The sequence below is a fragment of the Berghia stephanieae genome, chromosome 14 (assembly GCF_034508935.2).
Source record: "Berghia stephanieae isolate SIO BIC M18660-M18661 chromosome 14, UCSD_Bste_1.3, whole genome shotgun sequence".
NCBI classification, from domain to species: domain Eukaryota; kingdom Metazoa; phylum Mollusca; class Gastropoda; order Nudibranchia; family Aeolidiidae; genus Berghia; species Berghia stephanieae.
Genome location: NC_088373.1, coordinates 29691667 through 29712933, shown reverse-complemented (window position 1 = coordinate 29712933; position 21267 = coordinate 29691667). Strand labels below are relative to the sequence as shown.

At 34.3% G+C, this 21267-nt stretch overlaps 1 protein-coding gene across 1 annotated transcript; it reads left to right on the top strand.

Annotated features, from left to right (window-relative positions):
* Positions 1–12405: 12405 nt before the first annotated feature.
* On the top strand, positions 12406–20875 carry LOC144960051 (C-type mannose receptor 2-like). The gene is made up of 8 exons (XM_078892998.1): positions 12406–12423; positions 12965–13139; positions 13549–13640; positions 14085–14247; positions 14971–15141; positions 16876–16970; positions 19315–19507; positions 20642–20875. Exons 1-7 carry the CDS (start codon positions 12406–12408, stop codon positions 19480–19482), a joined length of 882 nt encoding a protein of 293 aa, XP_078749124.1. The 3' UTR covers positions 19483–19507; positions 20642–20875.
* The last annotated feature ends 392 nt before the right edge of the window (positions 20876–21267 follow it).

Below are 21267 nucleotides of genomic sequence, written 5' to 3'. Positions count from 1 at the left end.
AATGGGGGGGGGGGGGGCGATGAAGTCTATCAGAATCTACAGAGGATGGATTATAAACGGAGTGATTTTGATTTTTAAAGAAAACCGTCTACCATAGGTGAAACGTAATTTGCCCCAGCCACACGGGAAGTTATAAAGACTGTTTTACACAAAGATCCTGAACCAGTAATGAAAGTTTTATCCTCAAGTAATAGCGCAATTCAAAGAAGAATTGATATAATGGCGGGATTGTGTGAATTTGTGAATGTGAGTGTGAGAGAGAGTGTGGGTGTGTGTGTGTGTGAGAGAGAGAGAGAGAGAGAGAGAGAGAGAGAGAGAGAGAGAGAGAGAGAGAGAGAGAGAGAGAGGGAGGGGATAGCGGTGGAAGGGGATTAATTTTTTATTACCCAAACAAATCACAATGAATGTAGATTCCACCTCACTAGTTCAATTCGTATTGAGAAGGTATGTTGGGAAGGGGGTGGGGGGGATGTAAGAGGTGTTATGTAGGTTTGTGTGTGTGTCGGGGGGGGGGGGGGTTGGTGTATGGGGGAGGGGGTGTTTTGTGCGCAAAAGTGTGTGTTATACGTTTCATGTACACACAAGTTTCCGATTTTATTTTGTGAAGATTCGCCATTTCTGTAGTTGGTGTAATCCGTAATCCATCAGAAATAATGAATAAAATTCAATTGAATCGTTCTATTGTCAATGACACTCACTATGATTAGTTCTGACTCAGGGAGCTTACAGTATAGCAATATTAATATTATGCTTTGTTTTTGCGGCATGTATATCTATATATTTTGATTTGATCCTGTAATTTTAACTCACTTCAAGAACATGTTAGGAATCAGACAGCGACTTCTTATAGTACTATCAGTAGACGATGGAATCAGAGCATATTGAGTGATAATGATTACCATAAGCATGTTGCACATGGTGTAATCCACTGAATATACAAATCATGATAATTCCATTTAAAAACGAATGACACACAACCGCTTGCTTTGAAAGTTTACAAACTAAAGAGGCAAACAATTAAATGCAGATTGTTTTTTACTGCTGTCCTCACAAACAGGGATGCCAGATGGCCAGAGTTCCTCGAAGCCATTTTAGACTGCAAAAGTGACCAAAATGAGCCTCGCGTGGCCAAATACATCACACACTCTGACCTCCTTAAAAGACATCAATTTTGATTTTTTTATCGACTAACCTAGGTGAAGACTTTTTGTTTTTGTTTTTTAAAATTATTTTAAAATTAATAATATTTTTTGCGAATCTCTGTGTGTCAATTTTGATCATACACGTGGCCATCTGGCAGCACTACTCACACGCTAAATCTGACTTCTTCACACTTCTTCCTAGTAAAATAGCAGTATTCTACTAGTTGCGTTTCCGTTTCATGCTGTAACTTGTAGAAATGGGTGAAATGTGACCGTTTTTTGTGGGAAATACAGCGGCGTGGCATGCTTACAGTATAAAGTGGTGCCAGACGAAAATGACTTACACATGCTACATGTGTAAATATAAAAGAAAGAAAAAAAAACTTACATACTTGTAAAGTAAATTTGTATGGTGATGTTTCTCTTCCTGCAAATCTTTTCAATAGTTTGTTTATATAAATCACGAACGAATATATTGATTGGAGTTTGGACACTGAGGGAAATGGCTAAATGGACACATGCAGACATTGAATGTCAATCGAACAAAGGGTAATTTCAAAACTTACAAAGCGTAAGAATGTAAACAGCCCATGGCTTATTAAAAGAGTACTGTAGTTACGTCATGAAACAGCCCCATCCCACTTCGGAAATCAAACATGACACCATACAAGATCTCTCTCTCTCTCTCTCTCTCTCTCTCTCTCTCTCTCTCTCTATCTATCTATCTATCTATCTATCTATCTACCTATCTGTGTGTGTGTATGTGAGATGAACGCGCACGCACACACACACACACACACACACACACAAAGTCAAACACGCATATTCACGCGAAGATCATGCATTTAGCATATAGCATCACTATCAAGAAACGTTTGACTTAACTCTTTCACATTCCTTCATATCAATTTTTGCAGCAATAATAATAATACTAATGATGATGATGATGATGATGATGATGTGATGATGATGATGATGATGATGATGATGATGATAATAATGATAATAATAATAATAATAATAATATAATAATAAATAATAATAAATAATAATAATAATAATGATAATAATAATAATAATAATAATAATATATGATAATAATAATATATAATAATAATAATAATAATAATAATAATAATAATAATAATAATAATAATAATAATAATAATATAATAATAATAATAATATATGATGATGATAATAATATATAATAATAAAATAATAATAATAATAATAATAATAATAATAATAATATAATAATAATAATAATAATAATAATAATAATAATAATAATAATAATAATTTAATATATACAATAATCACGACACAGAGAGAGAAACAAATGAACGTGTTAATAATCGTGATTTCGATAATAATATAGATGGTCGAAGTTACCATACTATGACCAGGACGTAAATGACCAACATTAGCTATTTTTCCCCAGTCCAACAGAGTTGGAGCAAAAATGTCTCGGCACCTGAGGCAGGTTTTTACTCGTATGTGAGGATGGTAAAAATTCGAGCCAGGTAATCAATGTGGCAACATTATAGTACATTATAGTAATAGCTTTAAATGTAGCCAGCAAAGATCCGCTCCTTGGAATCGTTTGAGTGGGGAAATCCAGTCACTCGCTCAGCCATAGTACACAGTCGCTGACGACTCTCATCAACGGACTGTATGAATCGGGAGAAAAGCGTGGGTAGAAGGCGTTGTGACAGAAAAGGAGTCTGTTTCGCACTGTTAATAAAGACGATATATACCATTTCTCAGTTTTATATATTTAAAAAAAATGCCGTTATCCATTTTTAAAACATGGATGTGGTGCCAGGCACCATTTGAACCAATAGAGCCACGCCCCTGGCCGGGAAATATTATCTTCGTAGTAAATAGCAGCATCTTAACTGTATCCAATACTTTAAAGACAACGTTATCGGGAGAACGGTCGTCTTACTGGTGAGGCCAGTTAAGGAATTTCTTTGATGACGTAAAAGTAACATCACTTCCCCACCCGATGGGGAAACGGTTGCGGGATAGATGGGAAAGGAATGCCTTTGATTGATACCGACATCTACATATCATTGACGACAGGGGTACTGTTATAATATATTTTTTTTAAACGAAAGGCCCCGTAGAGCGTATCAAGTTTTGGCTGTGAGCAGACCTAGTAATATTAGTAGGCGATGCTTTAATGTCATTGGCTGGGATCAGAGGTTTGCAGGCCACAGGCTCGCTCTTTGGCATTGTCATTTTGTGACATTTTGGTGGATCTGGGGGTACTTTTGCTGACGTTTGCGACATTGATTTTGTCTAATACAAATGATCAGGAGTGATTTGTGATTGGCTCTCACCTCATCTGTGGCAAACTTATGAAGACAGTTTATATTTTGTTGACTGACTACTTTTGACGTTAGACAGTATAATTGTCATCTCAAGACGTTGAATAGGGACATACCTTATCACTGTTTTTTGAGTTCATCACTTATTAAGTTCATCACTTATGCCACAGCAGCACACAACGTCACTTTCCTGTGCGGCAGCACAGAAATCAACGGCACACAATAAATCACTCTTACCCTAAAGATCAAGTAAATCACCTGTCCCTAATCATGTGAGACTCCAAATGCCACCATTTCGATTGGGGTTACAATAAAAATGACACTCCAGAGAATGAGATCTCACAATGAGCAAACCGTAATGACCTAACAAACATTTCCAACTTCAAAGACAAAGAAACTTTACGATCGGCGGCCCGTTGGTGCAAATACAATATCCTAAAACCTGGAGTTTGTAACAAGGGACTCAAAGGGAATTTCGCTGAAGTCAACTAGAGAACTCATAACATACTAGGGGGATTTAAAAAGCAATACATCTCATTCTGGAAGGAGCGAAGCAAAGAATTATTGAAAAGATATGAGACAAATGATGAACACGTAGCAGAAGACCAACAAAATACACTACATGAGTGTCGAAAAGAGAGATTGGTAGAGTTGTTGAAAACGTTGACCTCAGTCACTCCAGCCGTCATGAATGGCAAATCATCAAAAAGCTAAACCCTGAAGCTTGTCAAACAAAATCAGCACACCCCCCCCCCCTTGACTGCAGTCAATGAAATTGCCAAATAAATTAAACAACAAGGACAACATATTCCAAACCGTCAATTTGAAAAAAAAAAGAAAAGAGTATCAAAAGACATTGAAAACTTTGCCTGACCATAGCATGTTATTAAGTGTCCTAATAATGAATCATGAAATGAAAGAAGCAATGAAGAATTTTTTTAAAATGACAAAGCTGCTGGCATTGATGGAATATACCCCGAATTGATCCCTAACTTTGGACCAGAAACATTACATTGTCTGGCAAATGAAATAATATGAACAAGGGCGTCTACCCACACATTTGGAATCATGCGAAAGTAATCGCCTTATTAAAACAGAGCAAATCAAGGACTGAACCGTCCATCTACAAGCAGACCAATATCTCTACTCGTTGCTTATACGAGCTCCTGGTAAGAATCGAGTTTAGTGTCCCAGTGCCGAAATTAGGCCCACCATCAGAACATAAAAATGTTTGTTATGGTAAACGCTACCGACACAATAGCCATGTCTTGGACGTCAACAGAAAAAGGCATTTTGTGTTGAAAGATATCTGCATCTGAAGTCACCAGTAAAGTTTACCGTGGACTATGCAGGGAATAACGAATAGATTCCAGGTTGAAACCGCATGTACCTTCTGTTGAGACGATCAGAAAATGTAGCAATGACTATGAAAATTTTTTTTTCTCTTTTTGAGGAAAATTTTTGTCGAAAATCAGAGCCTTATCTCCACTGAGTAAAAATGTTTTTGAATTTTGAAAATCCATTCATAAATAAACAAGTTATGCAGTTTCAAAAGTGTCATTATTTGGATGACCCGCAAAGAGAAAAAAAAACGCGAAACTATGGGACGCTTTTTCGGCATTTTTTTCGACCTTTGGTTGTATCTTGCGTAATAAGTGAATTAAAAGATTGAAACTTGAAGAGCAAATTAGGATGGTGTTTTGTAAAATACGGGAAAAGTACTCGTCATATTCATATGAAATTTTACAACCAAAAAGAAGAAATGTTCATGTATTACCTTGTCAGAGACAAAACCTCCACGTCCGGTAGTTTTAGAAATATTTTACTCCAAAGAGTAAAAATCTATTTTTAACGGTATTCTGGTAATCGCACGAGTTTTGTCGCTTTACATAATATAAAATGACTTTTTTCTAACTGGGTGCCAACTTTCAGTCATATTCATCGATAAACAGCGTCGTAATTAATTTTTTAAAATAGCATATACGAAACGGCTTCGTCCCATATTTTGACGCGAATTCGGGCACTTCGTGAGCTAAAAAGAGGCCCAAAGATTTGTGCGGGATAGTCATTGCTAGAAAATGGTTTGAAAGTCATCAAACAAGATCAATCCGTGCAAAAGCAACAGCGAGGGTAGCATTAAGCGCTCAGGGAATCGAGGCATTTTGGTTTTGTGATGAAAATAGAGAGAAACAAATTGTTACTGCAAATTGGGGCAATTTCGCGGTCTTTAGAACGATTGTCTGGCAAAGAATAACAACAACAGCAAATGGTTTATGAAGGATTGTGCAGCTCCATGCACATCAAGGGATTCCTTGACCTGGATCCGAGCTCTTTTGATGATTGTGTTATTAGCCTATGGATGGAGCATTCTTGGGCCTGTCACAGCCCCAACTTGTAACCCTCTGAATATGTTCATTTGGCTTCTCACATTCCCGACTTGTAACCCTCTGAATTGTTTTTACTTTGGGATTATTCAAAACCTGAAATATCAGATACAAGATTCCCGAGTCTTCATGAACTGAGACATGTGGAACAACTCGTAAGTATTTCTGACCAGCAGCTTTGTGAAAAGCCACTCATCATTTCATCGCTAGAGTACTCAAATTTGAGGGACGCAAATATTTTTCCAAATGGTTCGAAACGTTATTTGCTAAATAAATGTGTTTTATGTTCAACAAATTTTGTGATATTCGATTTATCTATAAGGACAATAAAATTGAACACATGATAAATCATCTTTTGGTTAAATATAAAAGTTTCAAAAGCATATTTTGTTTGGAGTAGAATTAATACGCTATCAGGAATACATCAGCCCGTATATTCCAAAGGTGTGATTGTGATCATATGTGATTTCTGACAAGCAAACTGAATAGCTCACGTCAATCCACCCCTTATACTTTCAACACAATATAAAGATATTGATCAGGAGTTTGATCCAGTATAATTCTCAAAACAACAATTACAAATAGGGGTATATTATATCCATATATATAATTATATACCTATGACAGGTGACACCAAAATGAATCAAAAATCCCAATAACCAAATGAATTTTGTCAAGCATCAAACTTTATTTAGTGAAGTATAAACAAAAAGACATAATCAACAACAATAATGGTTCAATAACGTTACTACCTATTGGAGAAAATGTTGTTTTTAAGTGTTATCGGTCACAAGCAACATAGAATGTACATATAATATTTCATAAAAAAATGATTGTACATTAACAACAACAACAAAATTGCATATAAGGCTGGGCAATTATGTGACCAAAATATATCTTATTTAGGGACATGGTTTTACTTGTGAGAGTCGACCGATGACAGCATTAGTTATGTCACAAACAATACCAAATTGCAATTTCGACAACAATATATCATTAATTTCAGTCAACCCGGTGTAATAACCACAGTTAAATATGGACTTTAATAATATTTCCTTGACCAACGACTTCAAGAATAGAAATATAAATGGGAATTAGAGCATTTGAATGTGACTTGTGACATAAGACCAGTGACATTATCTCTTATGTCACAAGCAACACCAAATCACAATTTCGTCAATAATATATCTTTATTTTCAGTCAAACAAGCATAATAACATAATTTGATATGAAATTCAATAATAATTAAAGTAACTAAAAACTTTCAAATTAGAAATATACATCGAAATTAGTCATAACCATTATACTATAACTTGGGCCAAAAGCGGCACTAGAACGCAATCTTGCCATAATAAAACAAGAATAGCAATTGAAAAAATGCAAAATCATCTGTTAAAATGGAATATTATGGTAATCAGTTCATAAACAAACAAAAACTATTGACTTTGTCAGATTTGTTGTTTATTTTCCAATATGGCGTCGTTGTCATAGCAAAGGGCAACTTTTTTCGAGAAAAATTATATGCAATCATCCTTCCCAAACATATACAGTATGACTGTGCATAGAAGTTTAGGATATTTCATGAAATAAAAAAAATGACCCTTTAGTGTCGCCCCCCCCCCTTAAGTGTCACTTGTGAAATGTTAACCAATGGTCACAAAAAGTACACTGAATAATTAGCAGCCGTGGTATTGAATTAATGCAATCATACGGTAACTTGCATCCTACTGCTCAAATCTACTTGTTTGTAGTGATTGATTAGTGTGTTAATAGTAAATCAAATCAAATTTCTTGACAACTCTTCCATTTTTCTGGATAGGTCAAGAGCTTGAGTTTTGTCTTTTTCTTGATTGACACAACCCTGAAACATAGAAATTAGAATTACAAGGAAATAATTAATTCAGTTAAAATCGCAGTCTCATATTCATATCAGGCAGATTTTTTTTTTAAATAAGAGAAAAAAGCAATGGGTTTATAGGACAGGATTAATCGGAAGTTTTGACACTTCAAATTATAGTACAACGATAATCACCAAACGGCCAAAATTATACAGGATGAAAAACAAGCTTCCGTTTTAATCAGACATTCCAAAGGGAGAAAGGATTAGCTTAGAACTTTGGATACCAAATAAATTGGTGTCATTCGAGTCATTATTGGCTTTAGGAACTTAACGGAAAATTAATGATAGGCAATTACTGCACTATCAGTATCAGGGTTTATTTTCATAAACATAAATCGAATACTGTCTTGGTCTTAGTCTAATTTTGATGTAATTGAATAGAATGACATCAAAAACATCATTTTTTTGGTGGCCAATATTATGTGTTGCTTGTGACAATTAAAAATAACGATGACACCAAAGTTCAACTTACCTTTTCTTCCTTTTCTTCTCACACTACTATGTTATGACGATCAACCCAATCAGCAAAGTCCGGTCCGCATTCGTGCACCGTCGCGAACCCGCCGGGTAGAATCGTCACAACACACCTTTCGACTAGATGCTCTGCCCACAGCGGGTACATATTGGACTGGTAGTAATACCCCACGGATGTAACGCACTTGCCGTTAGGCAGCTCCTCGACCGAAGCCGATTCGCAGCCACCCAATGTCTCCTCTTACTGGTATCAAAGCCTGGCAACTTCTCACCAAGCTTAGAGGTGTGTACGTCCCCGCCCCCCACGAGGGATTGAATTCGTCCAAACCGACTTCCATCTGGAAAGGCAAATGAATGTGCTGCACTGGTAAGAAGGGTGGATTAAAATTGCAAATCACTATTTAACGAAACAAACTTCGTGTGTTTACGCATGCTGTGTTGCTTGTGACAAATGACACCAAAACCAATAAACCTCAATATCATCAAAACGGTATATATTTACTCCACAATTTGAGTTCAGAATTAAAATCTATGCTTTATTCTCATAACAAAACATTTTGTAAATTAAATAATATATGAGATTTAAAGATTCGTGTCGAGTCTTACTATTGTGCTGTGTTTGATGACACCAAAGGTCACAAGCAACATAAACTTTTTAAGACCTCAATTTGAAACTTAATCAGATTTGTACTATACTGCAATTGCATTTAAAAATAAAATTTGACTCTATACTATTAGTCAAATTTAAATCACATATGCTAAAACATCAAATAACATTTTCTACATGCTTTCTAAAAAGGTGATGCGTTGACCTCGTTTTAAGCACATGGCAAACTGCAATCAAATTTCAGGTTCAAGTTGTTCATTTCATATTTTGTTGAACAGAGTACGTTGAGCTCATTCTATCTCTTCTTTATATTATCAAGGGATTACAAGCATTAACCCAATGAAAACATCCAATAATTAAGTAAAAAAATATTTTTTTCTAAGACTGGTGTCAGGCATGCACATTTTGACATTGGCTCATATACAAACAAAGACTAAACAATGCATTTCGAAAACAGTAGCCATGTTTTGAGAAATTATCAGATAAATATCTATAGTTTATTTTGTTGACCGCAATCCCTTTGGTGTGAAACAGATACACTATCAACTGAACTTTTAGTTCTAATATGCATATGGTGCAAATTGAAAATGAATATTCTGCATCGCCAATACAAGATGTATAATGTTATTGTTTATTAGCCATTGCTTAGTTCGATGCTATCAAATTCTACGTGTATATTCGTGAGGAAATAGAGCTAAGAGTTTTAATTTATTGCGATTAATGACACCTAATGCAGGTTGTCGATAGTAAAGCGTATCTGATTATCAACTTATCAATCGCTGATCTACTACTCCAAATGATATAAATATAAGCTGTGGACTATCTATATTTACTTCTATAGTTTAATCCACACAAGCAGTCTCGTTTATGTGAGTATGTTTTGAAATTTGTTTTTCTGTCTTTTTCTGCCTTGTGAACTAAAATTATACGTTTGGTTAAGCCTCTCATCCTGTACCTATGCTTGTGAAAATTATATTCTAAACTTAATTGGCAGTCTGATTTCTTGGTAAAAATGCTTGTTTTTTTATATGTGTAACTTTCTTTGAACTATAATCACACACTCTCACTTACTCCCATGAGCAGACGGTCATTTAGGGGACTTGCGAGATGCAGATTTTAAAAACATATCATTGGCATTCTCTATCAGTCAAGCGAGTCCATTCCGTACTGTTGTCTAGTCAAATACCCGGTTACTTTCCTATGTGCATTGCATATATTATCAAGTGCCATACCAAGTGTCCAAAACCATGAACATTTATTTTTTTCTTTTAAGCTCTTGTTGTCGTCCCGCCAGCTTTTCCAATCTTCCTGAACATCCTTGTTAGTGCTATGTACTATATCTGATACACAGAGATCTTCCGCCAACTTTTATTCTCAAACACATTGATTCTACACCGATCATAAAATAGCAACAAAATATTGAAACCAGGATGATTTGTGGGACACAACCCAAACATTTTAAACTATGAGATTGACGGCTTCTAGACCTTTCGGGATATGATTCTCGCATAAACAAATATATATATATATATATATATATATATATATATATATATATATATATATATATATATATATATATATAATATATATATCCGTAGGTAGATATAGAAATGCGAGAGAAAAACAGATAGGTTTAGAAGCCAGACGCTTGAAGAGGATAATTCATGTCAGTCGAATAATTTACGATAATCAACCTTATTGATTGAAGTTTGTGAACAACATTTTCAAGAAAATACTTAGAAACTATTTTTTACCCCACGATTGTTTCAATAACCACTTCGTAAAAATGTCAATTCGACGAATGCTGACACAATTTTCATTGTGTGATGTGATTTGTCAATCCCTCAATTTGCTTCATGCCTCTTCCATTGTATTATCCCTATGCACCATTGATTTTCTAACGGCTTGAATAGTGAGTCAATTCCATTCATGTTAAACTTACTCTTTTAATTTTGCTTCTGTGTAAAACGTTGTGTCGACCTACTAAACCATCGAATCACATACTGTAGTCCATTTGATTCAAACCAGGGTTCATTGGAAGCCATTTGTAAATAAATTGAATATGATTTGAGAAACACGTAACGCTTAGGACGGGACTTGACGCCTGTTAGGCGGTATAAAATTATTTTTAGGACAGAGACAAAGCTGTTGACGGCCAGGTATTCATTTTACACCTGAGTATGGTGAGAAAATGTGAGTAAAGAGCCTTTTCCAAGGACTCAACTATGAGCCAATCGAGGCTCAAACCAAAGACTTTCCGATCCAAAAGCGAGTGTCATACCACAAGACCACGTAGCCGCAAAATTTTTGGTATTATTGAAAATTGTGTAACATTGTTAGAAGAAACATAAAGATTCCAGATTCCATTCAGATCTCTCCCTTGTTTTTAAACGATTCGAGAAACGCCTTTCACTCGCAACACTGTGCTGCAAACACAGGACGTGTTTGGAAACCTTTGACATCGTAATTTATAACCGACTTTGGTATGAAAAATATAGTTTCTTAAACATTTGAACATTTTTATTAAACTTGACAAGAATTAATTTAAGGCAATGTTCTTGTTACTTATTAATTTTCAAATATTTTTTATGTCTACTTCGCATGGGACCGGTCATATTTTGTTCCTTTTTAACCCTTGTACCACATATATAATATATATATATATATATATATAGTTTCATATGTTGAGTCTGTAATTTATTTTCAGGTTAATAATTCATCCAAAACCTACAGTTGTCGATTTGGATCAAACCCGCCATGTTGGTTGTTCGTGTGTTTTTCAGTCTTTTGGTCAACCACTTCCTTTTAGCACAAGGTACGCAGAAATCGTAAAACTCTGAATTTGTAGTTCCAACTTATAATCTAATTTTATGCAACTAAATAGACAGGAAAAGACAGTTTTGTACCAGAGCTATGAAGCATATTAAAAAATCTTACTGAGGGCAAATCATCAGTTTTAATAGCCATGCATAGTGAAGCGTCCTTTTTAATACAAGACATATTTTCAAATTTCAAACAGGCAGGGCTGAATTATATCACCAATAATGACACCAATCTTTTATCATTTTCTTTGATTAGTTACAAAATATTACAACTTAATAGAGTACCGCCCTTGTTACATCAATAAATATAAAAACATGTTTTACAACTATAAAAGGACCTTTTGAGCATGAGTTTTTTTTCCAGTTTTCTAAAGACGAAAGTAGCAACAAATGCTTTAATTGTAATGTATCTCTATGTCAATGTCAAATTAACAAAGAACACTAATGAAATTAGATAGGTGACGTCGAGAAGAAAATGACTAAAGTGTAAATTGAGTTGATTTTAAAGGATTTCCCTAATCTCTGCTTATCTCAAAATAATCGAAGTTTATTTCAATACATAATAGTAAACAATAATTTTGTCTTCCTGCTTTGAATTATGTATTTTTCATTGTGTACCCATGTTAAACGACTTTAATTGTGCTCAACGGCTCAGGAAGCCACACTGATTACAAATTCTGACTTTTTTATATATGATTTATGAATTCTACACACATCATTCTAATTTGTACTCAGATATGGAAGAGTATTTGGCCGTAAGAAATGTCCAATATTAGAAAAAGGCTGATTTATCAGTGCCGCATAAGAGGATTATTAGAATGTTTGAACTGTAAGTATGGACAAACATAGGATCTGAGTAATAAATTGAGGCCTTACAAATACTTTGAAAATGTGAACAATGCAATGGATTTTTTATTTTTACTAAGATTGGCAATGGCGGACTTCTTATTAAGAGGACCACGTATGCCATGTAAGTCTGATCATTAAATAACTTTATCATAAACGAGAAGTTTTCTTAAAACGATGTCTTCTAAAGCAGAGCGAGAAACCCTTAACTTATATTTGGAAAACGTGTTAAAGTTGAGAGCGTCCTATTCTCTCTTCGATTGTCTTTAATTCTTTTTAATCATTAGTTAGCAACAATAGGTTATGGCATTTCTTGGACTATGTTGATGTTCTGTAATAAAATAAAATAAATTAATACGGAATAAAAAGCTTCCTACCTTTTTTTTCGAGATAAATACATTTAATAAGCTAATGCAGGTTAGACTTACAAATATTTTATTAAATTTACAGGGAATGGAATATCATGTGAAGACGGCTACATCCCCAATGAAGGAAAATACAAAATATGTAATCAAGATTGTGATACACACGTCAGCAACATGGGACGAGGCCAAGAAAAACTGCCAAGCCGACAAAGGAAACCTTCTTATCATTGACAATGAAGAGGAAAATACCTTTGTTACCAGTAAGCTTTTGGAAAATTGACATTTTCTTGTATGGTGATTTTCCATCAGGACATTCATAGCAAAATTCTTAATTGTATTGGAACTAAGGATATAATTAATAATAAGTATTATGTGCTTTCAATTTGAACCTGTAGATTCTAAATTTCAGTAACACAATGGTAAAGTTTCAGATTTAAGCTTAGGTAATTGATAATTCTATTTGTGACAAACCACTTCAATCCAGAACTTAGTACAGATGAACAATATGCTTAAATTTGAATCTAAAATCAAGTTTATGAAATGTGTTCTATATTTGAATGTTATATTGATATTTTTATCCAATTTCTTCATATTAAGGATATGTATGTTCAATTGCATAAAGATAAATATCTACCTTTTAAGTGTGTGTCTTGAATTCTCCATTGACAGACAAACTAACAAACGGCAAGTATGTTTGGGTTGGTGCGAGGAACAAGAAATGTGGAGGTCTCGAATTCATTAATGCAGATGACACGAAAACGGTTTGGAATATCATCATCATCATCATCATCATCATCATCATCATCATCATCATCATCATCATTATCATCATCATCATCATCATCATCATCATCATCATCATCATCATCATCATCATCATCGTCACTACCACCACCACTATCATCATCATCATCATCATCATCATCATCATCATCATCATCATCATCATCATCATAATCACCACAACGACCATCTTCAACACCAACCATCAACCCATCTACCCATTACTACCACTATCAACACAATTACGATAGCAACACCACCACTAGAAACTTAACACCTTCAAATTGTGTGCAAAAACTAACCTAGGTTCCATAAAGTATCTGCAAATATCACTGGCTCTTGACTTAGGAACCAGAAAAACCTCAAGTACTGAGACCTTGAATCCCTACAAATAAATTGAATTGGATCTCCTGACTTCACAGACTTACACCAAATGGAATCAACGACAACCAGACAACTGGAGGGGACAGGAGATGTGTGTCATGATCTTTGGGAAAAAAGCTGCCGGGACATTTCAAGGTCGATGGAATGACTATGGATGTCAGAAAAAGCTGCCCTACGTATGTGAGCGTGCAGTCAAAGAAAGTAAGTGAAATAGTGAAATCAATATTGGAATGCTAGTGGATTGAACTCCGATTAATGAATAGGAAATGAGATTAGCGGAAGAGTAGGGTCCCTTGCTTGGACGTCACTGGCGGAGAAGTTATTTGTAAACAAACCGACTACAAGCCATGCGCTCCAAATACAAAATTTATTATTCATATGTCTGTACAAAAATGCATAACGTTGATAATGATATGCATTTTTGTACAGAAATCTTTTGATAAAAGGAGCTATTTATAAACATTTGAAGTATAATTATGATTATTCAACCCCTACAACATCAGGAAGTAGTAGTAGTAGTAGTAGTAGTAGTAGTAGTAGTAGTAGTAGTAGTAGTAGTAGTATTAGTAGTCGTAGTAGTAGTAGTAGTAGTAGTATAGTAGTAGTAGTAGTAGTAGTAGTAGTATTAGTAGTAGTAGTAGTAGTAGTAGTAGTAGTAGTAGTATTAGTAGTAGTAGTAGTAGTAGTAGTAGTAGTAGTAGTAGTAGTAGTAGTAGTAGTAGTAGTAGTAGTAGTAGTAATAGTAGTTGTTGTAGTATCTCCCGATGAGAGCTAACGCTTGAAACAGTGTTGTAGAAATTAAATAATTATAATTATATTTGAAATGTTTATAATATATATATATATATATATATATATATATATATATATTATATATATATATATATATATATATATATATATATTAATAATTTTAATTTCTAGAAAAACTTGGGTGTGGTGAGGGTTACACCCTAAATGAAGCAGGACGAGAAAAGAATTGTATCAAAGTTGTTCTGGAGACAGCGACCTGGGATCAAGCCAAGGATAAATGTAAGGCGGAAAACGGAGACCTCATAATCATTGACAGGAAAACGGAAAATGACTTCGTCACGGGTAAGTTGCTGTTAAATGGGCTATGCTACTGCCCTTGTCAATTCTTCAACTATGTTTCCATGCATTGGCTTGCACGTTTTTGTTATATTAATTCATTGTCAATCTTCTATATCAATATGCGTGCTTAATGTACTAACATAAATATTAAACCTTATATATGTGATGATCTGTCTTAACCCGTCTAATGTCGGAACAATTCTTATCCAATCCGGTACATATTTCAGTGCAGTTTGAAGAATGTTACCATTTTTTAACGGAGAAAATCGTTTTTAAAGACAAGACATACATATTTATTACAAATTGTTTAACATACAGCTACATTGTCATCACACGAGCATTTACTCTAAAATTAAAAATATAGCCCTCTGCAATACAAACCAAATAGATTTACTTTAGTTCCTCCTTTTTTTCCCATCTCGACCTTGGAATGTGTTACTTTAGAAGGAGGAGTTCGCGCCTCATCCTCGCTATCCTATTACTCTTCGAGAACTCCTTATTACTTTGCGTTCCTGATTTTATCTTTATTTTTCATATATTGATACTGACTTTTAAATATCATACATTGATAATTATGAAATATTTTGTATTGCGATAGTCCCATATTACCCCCGTGTGGTGTCCGGTGTCCCTCAACCGAGAGGGTGCAAGAATATCCCAACGCCAGAGTGTCGTAAACGGCGACTAATGGTGTGTGACTCCCATTTTTTTGAGTCAGCTTGTCCCTCCACGTTGGGGGTTGTCGAAGGGTTAACACCCCTTCCGTAAAACTCACACCGTTACAGAAACGCAGACGGACAAATCAAATCCTTTTTTAGCTTGGGCGACCGAAGAGTTTCTGCAATGACAGAATTTTTGAAGGACAACAACAAAGCCGAAAGGACAGGGAAGTGATAAGACATGGAACGAGATAAAAAAGTTAGCTCAGGATAGAGAAGGATGGAAGCTGTTTGTCTGTGGCCTATATCCTGATCCAGAGTCAAAAAGGAAATGCTTATGATGATATGAGTACCATTATATTCTAGTTTTCATAACAACAGCTAACAACACCTTACTCGTATTTTTAAAAAAAAATTACACATACGCAGTCATTTCATTGACTCAATGATAGCTTGTATTCATACACACTGACTTGCATTCTACGTAAAACGAAACAACTACAAAAAGAATTATTTAATACGTAGGGGTTTGGTATAACATTCAGTCCTCCGCGTCGAATTTAAATTATCTACATCATTGGCAGAATTTAAATCAATGTTGCCGGTATTTCTGTTCGGTGGAACTCATAACAAAATTTAATTAAATTTTCGGTAAGTTTCAAACTGTAAAAGGTAGGCGGATGGGTAATAAACACGATCAAGTAAACATGAATTAAAATGTTGCAGATAACTTTTTTGTGAACGTTTATTCTCTCGTATCTCAAATCTAGCTCCGATGGGTTTTGCTAAATCAGCACATATATGCACATTATTTATTATGACTTAGTTATAAAAAGGTGAGCATGTGTGTGTGTGTTGGAGTGTGTGTGTGTGTAGTGTTGGGGGGGGGGTCAATTTCTATGATATTATACCCACCAAAGAAAATTGTGTCGAGTATTTAACATTGTTATTTCTAAAAATTCTGTCTCGTTCTCTCTCTCTCTCTCTCTCTCTCTCTCTCTCTCTTTCTTTCTCTCTCTCTCTCTGTCTCTCTCTCTCATAGATTATATAATGACCTGTAATATACATCGATTTACAGATCAATTGCGATCGACCAAGTTTGCTTGGATTGGTACCAGGAACGAGGATACAACAGGCGGCTTTGACCTTGTCAATGTGAATGGGGAAAAAATGGTTTGTTGTGTTTTTAAGTCATCATCAAGGCATCATCATCATCATCACCATCATCATCATCATTATCCTTTAGCATCGCTTTAATTCACAATCTTTCATTAAATTTTAACTTATTTGATATCACCATAGCCGCAAGACGGCAATTGTTGGGCTGATTCACAAGCCACACATCCCGCCCACAAAAAAAAAAAAAAAACAACAACAAAAAAAAAAAACAACAAAAAAAAAAAAAAAAAAAAAAAAAAAGAAAGAAAAAGCATTTTAAGTTAAAATGATATCGTATAATTGTACTTTACGTAAACCAGTACATACCTCGTAAATAACACAAAAACTGAAAACGTCTTATATATTATGTTATAAATTCAGGTAATGTAAACCATACCGACATAACCAAGTCTTTACGTAATTGTATTAATATACCTTTGGCATTATGAAAAGTCGGTATGCTTTTGTCCATAGGGTACAATAATTGATCATAAATTTATGATTTTAAATTTATATTTGGCATATGCTTAAACTTCACAATATTTGTTTGAAAATTATATTTCCCCCTGTGATCTAGATTTATGTAGATATCTTCATAGCTATTTTGATTCTGGTAATTAGCTCAATCTTTACGACAATGGCTCATTTTTTGTTGTTGAAATTTACTTTAGCCCTTTACCTCAATAATTCCAGGTAGTTGTTTTACTAAAACCAATTGTGTTTTAATATATATTTATTTGGGAATGATGGGGGGGGGGGCGACACTAAAGGGTCAATTTTTTAATTTGATGAAATATCCTGAACTTCTTTGCACAGTCGTAATGTATATGTTTGGGAAGGATGATTGCATACAATTTTTTTCGAAAAAAGTTGCCCGTTGCTATGGAAACTATGCCATATTGGAAAATAAAGAACAAATCTTATAAAGTCAAAGGCTTTTTTGTTTATCAACCGATTACCATAATATTTTGGTCACAAGTAGAAAAAATGAAAATAAAGAGGCTCTAGAAGCTCGATTATTTTGTTATTTTCTATTAGAAACTTTAAAAATTAGGTTCAAAGTTATTACTCGATTATTCCCCTTGAAAAAAGTTACATAATTTGAAATTACTCATAAAATATTTTTTTTCCGAAATCCTGCTTCTAGAGGACCTGCGTATTTGTATGACACTCATTTGTATAAAGTTGGAAGAAGATTGTTTGAAAACTGAGGGAGGAGATAGGTTTTTAGTGACAAAATTGGAGTTTTGAGGAAAAACGCATTTAAAAGATAAGGTAAAATAGTTTAGGGAAATACTCTCCTCGTGCAGACTTCTCGCTCTCTGATTGGATTGTGACCACATGACATAATTAAGAACAAAGTGATTGGTTGTTGAAAATAGAGGAGAGCTATTACTTTCCATTGATACATTTTTGCCTTTACTTAGTTATAAAGAATATTTGATACTCTTTTATGAAATCGGTCCACTGAAACTAAAAATGTGCACTAATTTAACTAAACCATGGGTCACAAAATACGTTATTTTGAGTTGAAAAAAAACTGAAGATAAAGTTCTCATGCACATTTTTATGCAGACAATTGGTCACATGACAACATCCCACCAAAATCTAATTTTAGCAAACTTGATCAAATTTCAACATTTTTAATGTCGCTCCCCTGGTTTGAAGTAATTGTGTTTAAGCCAACCCCTTCCCCTAACAACACAAACAAGAAATCGCCAAACAATGCAAAGCGAAATCCTGCTTTGTCAAACTAATATGGGACCCTTGGAGATAAGTTGATTCCCCGTAAAGTCGAGATAATCAGCAGTGATGGGTGGCTGGATATGTTGATCTTAACGAAATTAATTTGCAATAAACTTGTGTTCTATCCAAAGGGCAGAGTGAATTTGTATTCTCCGTTTCTCGCTATAGAAACAGCGATTCACAGTCAGCTTCGTGGGCTAGAGCTAACTACCATCGCCGCCGGGCTGTTCAAATTTTAATCGATGATGTCTCCCCGTGGCATTATACTCAAGAGTTTAGAATGTGGAATATATTAACGTGTCCTGGGCTCCCCCCCCCCCCTTCTTGTTGTATTAACGATTTTTAAAATGCCCTTGTTGTGGGAATTTTTTACTTCAGAATAAAAACATGCAAATAATTGATAGAGATGAATTATTTATATTCGTGCCCTGTTATTATCTGTTTATCCCATTTTAATATTTTCATCTCACAGAGAATGCAATGTGCCATGTAGAACATATTGATACCTACATGTTTTGGGCATTTAAGGAAAACTTGCTTCATTTTAAAGCCACATGATTTAATGATATGGCAGATAACAAATTGAATTAAAATCTGAATACTATATTTCTAGGGATTCGCCAACTGGAAGCAAAACCAGCCCGATAATCATGGGGGTAAAGAGCATTGCATTATGGTGCAGGGACTGAAGGTCGGGCAAAAGTACAAAGGATTGTGGAACGACTATAATTGTGAAAATCAACTTCATTACGTTTGTGAGCGGAATCTCATCTATGAGTAAAAAAGTTTATGAGGCATATGTTGTGGTAGGTATGATATAGTTCAAAGTTATACAAGAAAAAAAATAATAGTAGTAGAAGTAGCAATAGCAGAGGTACTAATAATACTATTAGTAGTAGTAGTAGTTGCAGTAGTAGTAATAGTAGGAGTAGGAGTCTATACCATAGAAGTCACCATTTTCACAATCAGCGATCAAAACTCTAAACCCTCCATACGACCTTTGCGCACCATGATTTATTTCATTTATTTAGGGCGGATAACACTGTAATTAAGTAAGAAGTAATCTTCGCAGTCTTAATGACGCTTCATGAGAATTGTGTGTGATTTGAGTCACTGACTTTTTTTTGATAAATTTTAAAACCTCGATGAGCACAGCTGCTCTTTTCATCCGTGTTGTTAATAATGTCCATGTTAGTTGTGACATTCTTGTCGAAAAGGGGTTAAACCACGTGATGTTGCGTGATCTTGATTTCATTCTGCTGAGCTGAATTTGAGTCTTAATTGCTTAGGGCTTTAACGTGAAGGGTTTTGAGTAATACTTGCAAGGTTTAATCGAAAAATCATCCAATGCCTAAACAACTATACTAGTTATATCAAACTTGTTTTATAATTACAATATCAAATGTTTCCAAACATGTACCTTGTGTATCTAGCAGAGCGATGTAGCTAATGTAGGGAATTGCTTCGCCTTCCAGAAAATAAAAATCATTTGGACGATCGAGGAAAAAAATAGTATGTTTCTCATGCAACAGTCTTACGTTATGGTCCATACAATGTATAAATCCAGTGAAAATTAATCTCTGAGGTATAAATAGTTAGATGTAATTCATTGCAGCAAGTTTCGTTTTTCACGAAGCAAACACAAAAACGTTATCAATCACCATGTCTTCCTAAATATCCTAGTGATCTTTCTTCGTGACTTAACATGGTAAACAGAAAACCTATCTAGTTTTGAATATACTATATTATAGTAAATGTGTTCAATGTACTTGTTCATTTTGAAATAAACAATAATATACTGTTTTTTATCGACGATTAGGCTACCTACGAGAAATATAGGAAATTAATATTTGTTCATATTTATTTTATTACAGATGTATATTCTGAGCGCAAGAAAAGTTAATATTTTGTGATTCATTAATATTTCATTTAAATTCCAGGTGCCGTACGTCAAGACATAAGAAGTGATTATATTGGTTTGATTTGAAGGTTCGATTTGAATAAACTGAAACCTTTTTATTTTTTTTTGTTAAAATTTTGTGTTTTTAAAATTAATATAGTCGTTGACAAAACAATAGACCGTCTATATGTATATCTTTTTTGACCTGAAATATTATTTTTATAGACTTTCTTTAATTTTAAGTTATAGAAAATAAAACAATGAATATAGATTTCATTCGCCTTGTTCTGATTTTTTTACCCCAACAAAGTTGAATAGGACAGAAAAACAATGAATATTCTGAGCAGCAGAATGGCTGCTAGTTTAAGCAGAATAATTCATAGGAAGCCATGTTAGGTTTTGTAGTTCCAATATTTTCACTCAATATACTTCTAAAAGGTTAACCCGATACCAGGTCATTTTTATTGAGAATTGTTTAAAATATACGAGCTTGTCTAAAAAACAGGTGTAGTGTAACTGTTAATTTCTGTGTTTTTCTATAGACTAGTATGATTACAATTGGAATGGATTTTTCTAAGACATGCAAAATAGCTTGGAAAATATTTTGACTTCTTAAGTCGATCCTTATGCAGAGCAATATATCCTCTAAATTCTATCAAATATTTT